This window comes from Dermacentor variabilis, chromosome 6 (genome assembly GCF_050947875.1).
Source record: "Dermacentor variabilis isolate Ectoservices chromosome 6, ASM5094787v1, whole genome shotgun sequence".
NCBI classification, from domain to species: Eukaryota; Metazoa; Arthropoda; class Arachnida; order Ixodida; family Ixodidae; genus Dermacentor; species Dermacentor variabilis.
Window position 1 is genome coordinate 191179442 of NC_134573.1, and position 14682 is coordinate 191194123.

The 14682-nt window shown below is 45.3% G+C and overlaps 1 protein-coding gene across 6 annotated transcripts in view; it reads right to left on the reverse strand.

The window, feature by feature from the left end:
- fwd (phosphatidylinositol 4-kinase beta fwd) overlaps window positions 1-14682 on the reverse strand; it is a 161138-nt gene that overhangs the window by 96446 nt on the left and 50010 nt on the right. For all 6 annotated transcript variants that reach the window (XM_075697209.1, XM_075697204.1, XM_075697206.1 and 3 more), the window contains one exon: window positions 10998-11167. In XM_075697209.1, the coding sequence (XP_075553324.1) occupies window positions 10998-11167 (170 nt within the window). The remainder of the gene's footprint in view (window positions 1-10997; window positions 11168-14682) is intronic.

Genomic DNA, 14682 nt, shown 5'->3' on the forward strand with positions numbered 1-14682 from the left:
GGTGAATATGCTCATCCCACCTTAGGTCTGACGTTACTGTTAAGCCTAGATATTTATATTTTCGTACTTTAGTTAAAGCTGTACCATTTATGGTGTAGCAAAAGTCTGAAGGTTCTTTTTTCCTCGTTATAGTCATGCATGCTGATTTTTTTACATTGATTATCACCTGCCAGTCTGAGCACCATTCTGTAATACTACTAAGTGATTTGTTACGGGAGTAGTGATCTTGATCATTTTTAATTTCTCTAAAAATGATACAGTCATCCGCGAATAACTTTATTTTACAGTCTATGTTAGTGGTTATATTATTAATATACAAGAGAAATAACAAGGGCCCAAGCACGGAGCCCTGGGGTACTCCTGACGTGACTGGTGCTACATCTGATGATGTATGTTCGAAAATAACAAACTGACACCCTACTATACAAAAACCCACGAACCCAAACAACAATTTCTCCGCCTCCGATAATGCTTTTTAGTTTGTTTATTAGTTTGGTGTGACAAACACAAACGCTTTAGAAAAATCAAGTAGGATTATGTCCGTTTGGCCGCGATTGTCAATACCCAGCACGAGATCGTGTATGACTTCTGTTAATTGAGTTATGTTTGATAAACCCCCGCGAAAACCATGCTGGTTAGGGGACAGGATGCCTTCGTTTTCAAAAAAAAAAAAAGTTAGATGTTTTAGAATTACATGTATACGTTCGAGTAGTTTGCATGCCGTGCTTGTTAACGATATTGGTTTGAAGTTTGATTCAATGGATTTATCTCCTGACTTGTAGATCGGAATAATTTTAGCTATTTTCCAATCTTTAGGTAGTTTTGATGTTCATGGGGATTTACGGAAAATAAGGCCGAGGTATCTGCTGCACCACTGTGCATACCTTTTAAGAAATTGGTTGGGTATACATATAGTCCGGACCACATGCTTTTTTAGTGTCCAGGGCAAGAAGAAGGTTAAGAACACCAGCATCTGTGATAACGAGTAGGTCGATAGCGGAAACAGTCCATGGAACTAAGTCCGGCATGATGCCATTATCGTTTGTGAAGACTGAACGAAAGAATTGGTTGTATCTGTTGGCTTTATCTGCTTTTTCACTTGACGAGAGCTGAGTTGTGAGTGTTTTTTTTTTTTTTTGGCGAAAGTGGTTCCAGAATATATAGGGGTTGTTCTTTATAAAGCTGGGGAGTACAGTGTTGAAGTAGTGGTGTTTCTCTTCTTTGGATTTCTGTTTGAAATTTTTTGCTGCTAGCGCTAGCCTAGGGGTCTTAGATGGGGTATTGCCTGTTGCCTTGCTAGCTTTGCATAACCTTTTGAGTTGGCGTTTTGCATGTATTACTACCCGAGTAATACATGGGTTATGTTTCAAATGTTTTTTTCGATTTAACAGGAATAAAATGTATTACACAGTGGGACACTATGTCTTTAAAATGCATCCAGACAACATTTACATCAGTCAAAGGATCTGAGGCCAATGCCGAAAACTCTTGGAATTCGTGAGCTAAATAGGTTTGTATGTGGGCATCGTCTGCTTTGTTGAAATTGATTATAGCTTGGGCTGCGGTTTGCACTGATATTTTGTAATCTAGAGGCAAGGTACACATCGGAATATTGTGATCGGATATTCCTTCTATTACTTCTACCTTCCCTAGTTCTAAGAGAAAGTCACTACAGTCAACGACTGATTTTTCGGACCCTCTAGGGAACATAAAAACGTCCGAAAATTCAGGCAGTCCGAAAAAATGAATGCATGCAAAAAACTCACTTTTTTTTTTCTCGGATCTAGAGGTAAAGGGCGAAGTACCAGGCTTCCGAAACCCTGCCAAAGCATCAGTGAAGTGGCTATAAGAAGAGGCATTCAAAAACTCTGTATGCAGCCGACTGCCGGTGTTATTGCTGCAGTGGCTTGAAGAACTTGTTGATTGTTGTTTGGACGGCGTTCCGGTTGCATGCGATCATATTCGCCTCGATCTGAGCAAGGGTCATGTCAGCACTGTACACCGATGAAAGAGTCAATAGTGCTCACGTCAACTCGGCGCTTGTAGGCAGCGCAGGCATTGGCTCCTCATTTTCAACATCGGAGTCTTCTGAATTCCCCACAACCTGACGGACTATTTCCACGTCAGTCAGTTGTGCACAGAAGTCGAGCTTGTTGTCAGCACCAACAGACTGTCAACAACAAACCGATGGTACTGCTTTTTGTGTTTCGATGCCATCGGCGAGAACGACGAAGACGGAGTGGGGGCCATCGAAGGCGAGCGAAATCCTCAAGCTGCGAACAGTGGAGTTCGCTGACGAGCGATGAAGCACCTAGGCCTAGCATCGCAGAGCACACTTGACACAAGAGCACAACCACACACCACGCTCGCCAAAACGTGGCCTGCGCATGCCTGCGCAAACAAACGAAATGGCGCTGCTCCGGAAACTCCGCCGGAGGCGGAAGTGCGGCGATGAACACAGCCAGCATGGCCAGTCCAAATCGGTGTGTGACGGCTAGATTCGGCTAGTTGTGGTTCAAAGCGGTGATATGCTTCGGCTGCAAGTCGATTTCCTTCGCAAGGGTGCTGCGTGAGGAGCCAAAGGACTTTCCGTCGCGTCAAAAAGTCCGGAAAATTGGATGGCGGGGGGTTCGAGCATCCGAAACTTCAGATGTCCTTACACATTGATTCTATGGGACTCGTGAAGGTGCCGCAAAGACGTCCGAAATATCAGGCATGGCCGAAAATTTGGGCATCCGAAAATTCAGTCGTTGACTGTACTTAGCAAGATCAGGTCAAGTATACTCCCGAGACTCATTTTGCACCCTTGTGGGGGATTCCACAATTTGGCGAAAGTTAAAATTTAACATCATATCGAGAAGAGCTTCTGAAGCCTTTGTTGTGTACTGCATGGTACACCAGTTAAGGTCGGCAAGGTTAAAATCACTCATAACAATAACACGACAATTTCGAGCATATTGCTGCAAATATTTTTGTATGGCAATTATGCACTCGTGTCCACATACGGGGCTTCGATATAGGCAGCCAACAACTATAGTTGTGCCTTTAGTGTTAATCTTACAAAAGATTGCCTCAGCATCAGCTACCTCTGGAAGAATGACCAGTGGGATTATTTCTTTATTGTTAATGCCACGCCTCCACCATGTGATTGCCTATCTTTCCGAACCAGTACGTAGTTTGGGGGAGTGACTTCATGACTTGAGACAGACGATGATAACCATGTTTCGGTGACTGCCACTATATCTGGTTCACGACCGAGCAGTAAGTTTTCAAATGGTTGCACCTTATTTGAGATACTTTGTGCGTTTACGTTTAACAACATTATTTTTTCTTGCGCTGGTATTGGCGTGTTGCCGGACGGTTTACTCCGTTTTTTCTTTTTTCCACGTTCGCGTCCTTTTTTTTTTGCTCATTTTGTCATGCTTCTTTATTTCTACCCTGTCATTCTTTTCGTCATCCCCGATGAAAACACTGTTGTTAATGAATAGTTTGTTGTACGCTAACGACACCTTGTCTTTATTTTTGCAGTTTGGCTTTGCACTGTCCCAGAGTTTCTTTCGGGTTTCTCGAACTTTTCGCGAAAAATCTTCCCCTATCGAGAGATCTGATTTCTTTAGTTTAAAGCCGTTTTTTAGTATGACATTTTTATCTCTTGCGTCCAGTAATTTAAATATCACTGGCCTCGTGTATTGTTTGGTCCTCGTCTTTCTAAGCGATGTATGCGCTCAATGGCCACAGGTTCGAGTTCAAGGATTTTTTGCGATTATTTCCTCGTTTACGGCCTCTTCTTGCGCTTCGCTTGTTCCTTCCATTTCTGGTAGGCCATAAACAATTAGGTTTGACCTACTGCTACGGTTTTATCTGGGTTCGTTATAAGTGGGTTCAATTGTACTTATATAGCAACCACTTCTCGTGGAACTATTGAGTTTGTTATGTACGAGTTCAGCTGTATCAGCATAAATCCAAATGTAAACAAGTCTAAAGTGACTAGAAAGTACTGTTCCATTTCAAGGGTTGACTGCATCTGCAGTAGTGGCGTAATTCCAAAAATGGTACAATCGCAGTCAAAAATACGTGGCCTACGGATACAGGTGCAGGAGCAGCTGTGGGGCCACGACGAGGTGCTACTATCTCCATCGAGTGCCTGCTTTAAGAGTGCACCAAGTGGGGCCGATTTTCGCCTTCACTCTCGTGTGCAGCCAAATCACGTGCTTGGTAAATTTCAAGTGCGGCATTAGGCTGATTCACAGCTGATGGCCAGGGCACAGAAGGGTGCTTCCATTTTGCTTCTTTTGCCGTGTTGCCATAGTTTTTGGCATGGCGTCGGCGGATGGCTTTCAGGCACGGCCACGGAGCAAGAAACATCTAGGAGTGGAAACTCCGCTGTTTGCGGCGACCAGAAAAAGTCACAAGCCCGCAGAGCCGTTATCATGCTGGCGGTGCCTGGCGGCCTGGAAAGAAATTACCGCCATTGAGAGCGCGTCGGTGCCGCCTGCGCGGGTGCTGCATTCTTTTTTTTTTCAGTGCGGCTTCTCCGACGCGCCGCATGGCGTCGCCACTGTATATGGCCCCGTTGGGGCATACAACAATTGTGACTTTATCTGGTCGCCCGCGCTCGCTCGCGCTGAAGGGAGTTTCCCCTCCTAAATGTCTTACTCCGTGGGCACAGCTGACAGGTTCGAACGGTGTCTGCAATGTGAGCCTAGTAACACTTTCACCTTAAACGAGAATGGAACATTAGTCAGGATGGGCGTTGATACCAACAAAGTTTTGGTGGCTCTTTGATTGCTACTCCTACACTCTTAAACAACACTACACTACACCCTTTGGGTCATATCTTGCCACACAACAATAAACGTCATCTGTCTTGCTTGCGTTTCCTTTCTTGACAACGCTGCGCTCGCTACTTTCCTGTTGAGAATGCTCTGTCATGCTGACAACGCGCATGCCGTTCGTGACTTGGAAGTACCGGGCTCCAGCGTTGAAGAAAGGAAATGCGGACAAGACAGATGATTATTGTTGTTTGGCAAGATACGACCAAAAGGGTGTAGTTTTGTTTAGGAGTGTATGCACCATTTCCTTGGCATGGCGTCTTTTCTTGAGAGCCTACATGCACGTGTGATGTTCGTTCAAACGCCAGGCACGAAAGCGTGGCACGCAGTTGCGAGGCGCCCGTAGACACGAAGCGTGAAACCAGATTGGACCCTGCCAGGCATACGTTCCCTGCGCTTAGTCGAACAGCCAAACGTGCGCCTGCCTAATTTGGTGCGTGTATGCAAGAGATGTGAGCTAGCGCGGGAAGTAAGGAGGCAAGCGCGCACTGATGAACCCTCTTTTCAACTTGCCGTCAGCTGAGAAACAGTCGAACACCGCACTTGAAATTTATCACGAGAGTGAGGGTGAAGATTGGCATCACTCGGTGCACCCTCAAAGCAAATGCCCAATGCAGATAGCAGTGCCGCCCGCAGTGTGGCCCCGCAGCCGTGGGCCGTGTATTTTTGACCGCGATTGTACATTTAGGACTACACCTTGCTTACACAGTAGCTATGGAAAAATTGCAAATCATGTTTCCAGGTAATTCACACAAAAAACGGTGACAGAACCCATTTCATGACGACTGTCGACGGTATAATACATTTATACAGTGAAACCTCGTTAAGCTGTAGTTGGCCGGAGCTCGGAAAAAGTATGTACTAAACGGTAGTACTGCTTAACCGAAATAGCACGAGATCGCCTACCAACCTGTCAAAAACGGAACTTGGAGAGAGTGCGATGAAAGGGGAAAGAAACATGAAGTAATTATTCACTTCGCGCGACAATGGTGTTATTTTCGTTTGATGCTGCGGCAGCCTAACAGCGATGACCGTGGACCCAAACTTACTGAGCTTGCGAGCCAGCTTTTCAGCCAGCCCCCTCTTCTTGGCAAACACTTGCATGGCAGATTCCTCGTTGGCGTTGCATATTCTTCGTGCACGGGTGCGGTAGCGCTACAGATGTCATGGGGCACTTTCTTCATTGGGGGTTGCTGTTCTCGTCGCGACGACTGCATTCGTGAGGCTGATGTAACGTGCAGCATCTGCCACTGTTGGGCCTGAATCACCCGTGCTGTCGCTTTCTGTGTTGTCCCCATCACTATCGCCAGGCGACACTTCGACAACATCAGAGGCAACGATGGCAAAAAGTCGAACCTCGTAGCCGACATCTCTTCGCGGTCACAGCAGCGCTGCCGAGGAACTGCTTTGCATTCCAAATGCCACACACCGTAGTCAGCAGTAGATCCCTGTCGCATGCCAGTGCCAACTTCTTCGTGTCACGTTCGATAGCAAGAACGATGTCTAATAATTTTCTTCTATGCCGATTTCCCAGCATCTTTTTTATCCAAGCTTCGGCATGACGCAAGTCCTTGTTTGCACGTCGCCACTGACGCCACTACTATACCACAACGCTCTCTGGCACAGTGCCGAAATGATGTTGATGCTGATGTGGCTTCATGCGCAAACGCACAGGGCGCTTGGAGGCCGTTGTTCTGATCCATGGTTCCGATCCCTGAGGCTTGTTGTTCTGCTGGGTGACCTGATGGAGACGACGCACTGCCGTGTTTACGCGATGAAAAGTGGAAACACTACGTGTCAACTGATACGTATGCAATAAGCTGGTATGGTTTATGTGGATACAAAACACATTATGTTCAATGGCCGCTGAGTCGGGGATTTGAGTTAACTACTTTTAAAACGAAACTACTGTTGAAGCGCCTACGGCTTAACGAGGTTTTACAGGGTGTCTACCAAGTTGACATTTCCAAATTCCCAGAGTTTTCCAGGTTTTCCCTGAGTGCCTTTACAAAATTCCCTGAGTGAAACAGAACTTTGTTTTATGTCAAGACCGGCTGACACCATGTTGCCCAATGCTATCACTCTCTAGTAAGCATGTTAAAAATAAAAATGACTTAATCCAGTTTGAATAGTAAGGAGTAGTGCTTATATTACTCAAAAAAGAAAACAGAACGAAGGGGTTAGTAAACTTCACAGTGAATAAAATACCTTGGAAAAGAATGGTAAAACCCACTGCAAATGGAGTTGAACATTCTCAAATACGAATAAGAAGGAGACGCATGCCGAATGAAATATTTTCAAATATTAACTACTTCTATCAACTGATAGCAAGCTCATTGGTGTGAGGCCCGAACTTTGTCACAAATGAGATTCTCTCTCGACAGCTGGTAATTAAGTCAACCTGAACTGTCCTGACATACTCTCAGCCCCTGCACAATGCCTCAGTGCTGCATTTCACTGATTTAAAGATCTTATTTAGGTTTGGCTGAGGGACGCCTGCATCTCAGCGTCAGCCAACACTTCCGTTTTTTTGAGCTCAAGCTCAATAAGTGGCAGGACACTTCCTTTCCCGTTCATTCCTCAATGTTTAAGTCCTTTTTGTTCTCATTGTCCTTCCGCTGCATGTTTGCCCCACCGACCATTTGAAGCATCCTCTTGGCTAGTTGTACAGTCAACGTCCGATTTTTCGCACTCCATAGGGGCCGCGAAAACGTCAGAAAAACCGGGCATTTCGAAAAATGGAGGATGGCAAGAAAATGAATGCGTGTCTTTTACTGATCTTGAGGGCTCGAAATTGCCACAGACACATCCGAAAAAGCTCTGAAGGACTGCCAGTACACTTATTAGGCATATTGGTGCTCGTACTGTGACATGAAGTGGCGTGTGCACGCGTGTATAATTAATGAATACGTACTGTGTCCCGTGACAATTGCCCCTTCCTATGCTTATGTTTCACTGCGTAATATTACTGAGGCAAAGCTGACTTTCAGGACCCACCATTATGCAACACGCCGTGCTTTATGAGCTCTGAAGCCAATCGCCAGGACCAGAAAGGCGGAGTCGGTGCCATTGCTGACAGCGGCGAATCCTTTCAATAAAAAACGTGGCCCCAAATGGTAAGAAACTTAATAGCGAACGCCGAAGCAGCTACGCCTGGCATTTCTGCGGTGATGGCTACGGCTGCCAGCAGATCTGCATGAGAGTGCCGGTTCGAGGCGGCGAGATATTAAAAATCGAAGGTGGTGGCTTTGACTAATTGCTTTTCGGACCTGCGGTCACGGCAAAAAGTCCGGACAATCGGACAGCGAAAGGTTCTTGCGTCCAAAATTTCAGATGTTCTTATACATTGACCCTGTGGTATACGTGGTGATGCCGCGAAGCCGTCGGACATCCGGAAGTCGGTCGTTGACTGTAAAATGGCAAGTCCTCCACCCGTTGACACAGCGTCAACGACGATTCGTTACGATTCCTCTCTGTTTTACTCCAGCCAGCTAGCATTATCGCGACCTTCGTTCACTTTTTGATAAAATTACAACAAATTTTCCGTGATAGAAGCAAAAATTCCCCGAGTTCTCCCCGAGTATATCCAGACTATTCAAAATCCCTGAGAATTCCCAGTTTTCCCGGTTGGTAGACACCCTGTTTTACTGTACCGTATTTACACGATTGTAAGTCGACCCCTTTTTTAAAATTTGAAAGTCTGAAGTTGGGGGGTCGACTTACAATCGAAACCAAAACATGGCCCCGCCAAAAAAAAAGCGATACCAACGAGAGCTACAACGTAGTTACAATTTTATGTTTGCTCTATGGTCCTACCCGTATCTTTTCGCTATCCCGCGTGTTTGTTTGCTTTTCGGAAGGGTTTTTCAACATTTTTGAGAGTCTTACAGTGCATGCAATACTCATGGGGGGTGTCGATAGTTGATGGAAGCGCCGCTGTTCCCATTTGCGGCGGCACCCTTAGAACGGCGGCGCTTGCGGGGAGTATCGGTAGTTCATGGAAGAGCAGACACCGTTCGCGGGTTTCTCTTTCTCTGTTTAAAGGCCTTAAAGGCATTGGCATTGGTTTGACCAACTTTTTGACGCGCTCCACTTGACTGCCGGCTATGTGCTACTTCTATGCTTCCCCAGTCGTCATGAGTGCTGCAGGCCCACTAATCTTTCGGCACTCGTTCACAGCAGCGTTCAAGAGGGCTGCCATCCTTTACGCCGAAGAAACAAATCACTGCGCTGCGGGCCGCAATTTCGATGTTTCTAAACAGGTGGTGCGAGAGTGGCGACTGCAGCGAAGCGAAATTTTCACCCTGTGGCGGCAAGTGAGAAATTTCCCACGTGCCGAAGTCTGGACGCTTTCCGGAGCTGTAGGCTAAGCTTGCGGCAGCGTCGCTGAAATGCGTGATCGGTCCCTGCCAGTGAAGTGTGACGTGGTCATGAAACAAGCCCGGACCTTCGCCTTAATTTTAAGGTTCTGCTCCGCTGTGAATACGAGTGGCTGGCGGCAGAAGACTGCAAAATTACGCCAACCGGACCTGTCAAAAGAGCCTCCCTGATGGCTGCGTGTGGTTGGGTGCATTTGGCGTGGGCTGCTGTTCTGAAAGATGTCCTGGTGCGGTCGTTTGCCAAATTTGAAATTTCGCTGGACCACGACGCGCTGTGGGACCGCAGCAACGATGACGATGGCAGCACTAGTGAAGATGAGTAGTCCAGTGACCATGTCAGCTACTAATAAATTTTCGTTATCGAATGCGCCCTCGGGTTTTTTTTTTTTCCCGGTCAAGCGATATGGGGGGGTCGACTTACATTCGAGTCGACTTACAATCGTGTAAATACGGTAATTGAATGAATATAGCGACACAACATATCTCCACCGTTTCAACGAGTCAAGTAGGGGGCATGTGATGCAGCGGAGTTGCTCGTTCACATTTCCCTAAGAACACTCTGCTATCTAGCACCGCCACTGCAAAGCCCGCGTGTGGCCTCCGAAGTGCATAGCATGCCGCTGCACGCGAACACAGAAAAACGCGGCATGCGGCAACCGGGCTCCTCTCTCACTCTTGATGATGATGCAATTTGGTTTCACCCTTCGCAACGGGCAGGCATGTCAAATGCATGCCTCAGCCATGGAAAAAAATAAAAGAAAGGAAAATGAAAAAAAAAAAAAATTTCTGGGCATGCTACACCATCTAGTGGCATCTATTCCGCACATGGTTTCTGAGACAACAAGCTTGGTGCACCGGTGCCTGCGAATGTCGAGTGTAGACTGAGAATTGTTCCCTCACTTATCAGACACTGGCACTTACACGGTGCACTTATAGTGTAGCTCGCTAAAGTGGTGGCGTGAAAGGCGTTAAAGGCGTGAAAGGTTTTGGCATAAAAAACCCTATAATTCAGAAAGGCATTAATTGAAGAGCGGCACATACCCAGCACATTTGTGGCACACATTGCTCATGCATTGGGTTGCTATCCTTCAGCAGCGCTTGTGACGTCGGTTCGATTCCACTCAGCATCGAAGAAATTTAAAGGACCTTTTTTCGTCATTTTAGACTAGCACATTCCCAGTGGCACATACCCAGTTACCCTAGATGGCATCAAAGACATTCATTGAAGAGTGCCACACACCTACTGGCACATGCCCAGTGACCAAAGTTGGCATCGAAATGGTTCAGTGGAGACCAGCACAGACCCAGAGGGACATGGCCAGCACGCCATGTTGGCATCAAAGGGTTTCTTCAAGCAGCAGTACCTACCCAGTCCCGTATCTATGACCCATGTCGGCACAAAAGAGGTTGATTGAATAGCAGCATGCATATACACATTGTCACATACTCAGTGACCCAAGTTGGTCCAATGGTTGGTTTTGACCTTGTCACCTCCGCACAGCAGCACGATGCACTACCTCTTCCACCACTAAATACCCAGTGACCCAGGTAGGTGGGAAAATGGTTAGATACAAACGCAGATAGATACATAAATAGGTAGCCCCCAGAAAGTCTGTGAAGCCCCCAAAGAATGTGAACAAATTAACAGCTATTTTGGTCAGCATTCTTCCTGTTTGCGTGACAATTTATGCTGGTCGCACACTGTCTGTGCTGTATGGCGCACACCAAAAAGGCATCGCACCATTGCCAATTCAACCTGCCGCACAAAGTAGGCTTGTCCACTGACCTGGCAATGGCACTCCACCTTGGCTCGTCCACGCAGATCCCCAACAATGCCATCGCAACTGTCGTAGCAGGCACAGCCATTGTCAAAGGCGTGGCCCGAGCCCAGGTCCCCCAGTAGAGCTGTCTTGCGACTAGACTCGGGGATGTGCCGGCTCCCTCCACCGCTCATACCTGCAACATGGGACATCAAAAAAGAGGCCTTGGTTTCAGAAAATGTAGCCATAAAATAGCATGCTAAAAAAAAAAAAAAAGCAGCAACCGATAAATAATTGCTGTTCTTGCTCTATACAATGCAACTACAAATGTAAAGTGGACCTTTTAAGTCCTGGAAAATTAAAAAATGGTGACAAAAAATGGTGAGGTGGCGACAGCTACTGCAGTGAAGAATCGATATAATTAACACAGTGAAATCTCATCATATTACAAACTTTATAGCAACAATGTCTTCTTTCAGGCTAACAAAGATATGGAAAATACAAAACAATATTTCAAAACAACAATTTTTGATGGTACCATGAGGTTTGTTATATCAAGATTTCATTGTACTTGTAAATTATTCATTCCACCACTTAGATCCTTAGAAGTGGAACCTCAACATGTAGCCTATGTTGGAGCACGCTGCAATCCTTGGCACATTAGCTATATAGAGAGCTCTACATATCATATGATGCTGCCTGTCTTTTAGTGCTCATGTGGTCAAACCTAGCAGATGGGATAGGACCTTGCACTGCGTCAGCACCATACTTCCCGGTTACAAAGAGCAAGAAATCTCTCACTATATTCATGCAACCATGGCATTACAAAAATATGTGAAAAAACTAGGGTTGGGTGAATATTCAATATTTTGGATATTCAATCAAATGTTATGCTATTTAGTATTATGAACTTTGTATCAAATTTCAGTACTCATAATTTTTTAATTATTTGGAACCAATGAATATCAATTTGAAGACATACAATCAAGTTACAGTTCCAGGTGGGCAAGTTACATTGACACAGCTCATAGCCAGGACAAGCCAATAACGAAGCCACCACTGGGCCACCATGCCGCTGACCGACTTTTCAATTGTCAAAGTTTCGGATATTGTATGGCATCTTGATCATTCCGATATCATTGGTGCGCATGGTGTAGGAAAATCTAAATAATTGTGCTGTTCATGGCTGTCCCCAGTATTCTTTCTTTCCTAGGCGATGTTTCTCGTTGAGCAAACCACAACTTCAGTCGCCACCTAGCAAAGCAGATGGCGACTGCCAAGCCTAACAGCCAAAGCTGTGTTGGCATGTCGAAAAATAGCTGGGACCATCGTGTGAAATTTGCCGTTAAGGTTACATGCACGGGATAGACCGAGAGCTGTAGAAGGCCACGGTGTGCATTGGCTACACAAAATACAGTCTGCATTAAGTTTGTGCACTTACTGGGTGGAACAGATTAATACCTGTGTCACACGGGCACATTTGGAAGGCCTTCCAGTCGACGGCCTTCGAAACGCCACAACTCTATCGACTCAAAGGAGTTGTCACGCTGCTACACGGCACTTTTGAAAGACCGTTAAGCGGTTCAGGCGTTTCTCGCAAAATTGTGTGGCACTGCAGATCTTTATTTTCGTTTTCATGTCACAAAATGTTAAACAACATTAAAACCTCTTAAAAGCCCTATAATTTTTATGTTTGTTTATACAATAAAAGATTTTGTTTATACATCGCCATACATATATGTTTAGTTTTTAAGTTGTTGAGTAGCGAAACTGCGGCAACGTTTGCGCCGCTCGATGTGACTGCTGTTTTGGTGTGTGTTCGCACGTGTCAAGTGGCAAAAATACTTTATTGAATAATTAATAACACTCATATATAGTATTTTTAGAGGATTTTGGTTTGATTTGTATTTTTCTAATCGTGAGTACGAGCACACTGAACGAGAGGGCATGTACGCACTGTTTCCGTTTCCGTTGCTCAAAGGCCATCGAGATTTCGATAGAGTTGTAAGGTGCTCCGTTGACTCGATAGACTATTGACTCGGCGGCCTTCGAAACGGCCCGTGTGGCAGCTCAAACTTGACCTTTGAGTCAACTGACTATCGGTTGGAAGGCCTTCCAAACGCCGTGCGACACAGGTATAAGCTTGCGAGTAAGTACAAAACACAATGAACTGCTGGTACTGCGCAGTTGTTGCAGTCAAAATCGCATGCAACCTGTTTAATTCATGGAATTGCAGTGACAAGCGACACACGTCAAGCCATGCAAAGGGCAAATGTGAAACACCCCCACAGACAATGACATCACAAAATTCAAGTACAGTACAATACTATATGTTTCTTCCTGTTGCATTTTTCCAGATGCTACATCGCATTTTTTCAGTACCGACCTAAGACATGTATTATGTTCCCATTTGATTTGAGTGCCATTCTGTAATGTTCCCGCATCTTACGGTGCAGAGGAAAATTCACAAGTACCAAGTGCTGGAAGTACACCATTGTCAGTCCTATAAGGGTGTCACAAAGCATTGTAGATTTTGCTAGCTTTCTAAAGTTGGCTTTGCTGCAATACAGCCATGTTATGCAGTGAGGAAAAAAGTGAAAAGGGGCCACTGTCGGAGATTATAGTATGCGTCTGTAACTATACATGTGCTTGAGGTATCGCAGTCTACGGGCCAACGAAGAAGAGAGCCAGCCAGTCATACCCCACGAATGATCCCTTTTATTTTCTGACACCCAATTACATAACAGTGCCACAGTCATTCACAGGGTTTCCAGACAGGTATTGAGTATCAACCAAAATTAACGACAGAACAGCGCTCAGAGCTGTTTCTGACACTGCTGTAGCAATATGGGGCCTTCCGCACTGTTACATATTTAATTTTTTTCACAGTCTATTCAAAAACGTATCAACGAGGTTCTACTGATATTGAACCACAACATTGAGCAAAATCTGTAAATTAACTTTCTATACTGCTAGCCGTACTGCATGCGTCGTAAAAAAAACTTGTAAGTTACGTTTTTGCATGAAAATAACTGCATAGCAGCACTGAAAATGAACTTGTCATCTACGCAACTGAAGTGGTCCCCCTCCCCTTTTCTTTCTCCTTCTGGCTCTTGCCTCAAGGTCTTATGCAAAGACCACAATTATTTACTTCCAAGGCAAGAAATTGGTATTTGCATATTTGTATTAGCATAATTACACAAAATGCTCCTGCATTTTTCTTTACCAAGCTATATGGTATACAATGTATATGAACTATACAATTCAAGAGTGTTCAACCAAATTACTATTCACTTCAAACTCAATTTGAAATTAAATTTACTGCTCACCCATCCCTAAAAAAATTAACGACAGAACAGCGCTCAGAGCTGTTTCTGGCACTGCTGTGGCAATATGGGGCCTTCCGCAATGTTATATATTGTATTGCTAACTTAATTCCATGGTCTGTGCTTAAGTTTCTGTGCTTAATTTGTTTGGTGTTTCCTAGAAGAAAGCAGAATGCACTTTAGTAGCATGAATATTAGTACCATACAGTGTACTTTCATTAATTCAAAATTTGCTTTAGTTGAACCATGGCCTCTGAGATTAGCATGCGCTGGCTGGTTTTCCATCGGCCGTCCCGATCGCATGGGGAGAACGTAATTTCAGAGGTGGGTGTGGCCGGCTCCTCCTCCGCGGCACTCGTGACCGATGGCTATTCATGCGCTGGGA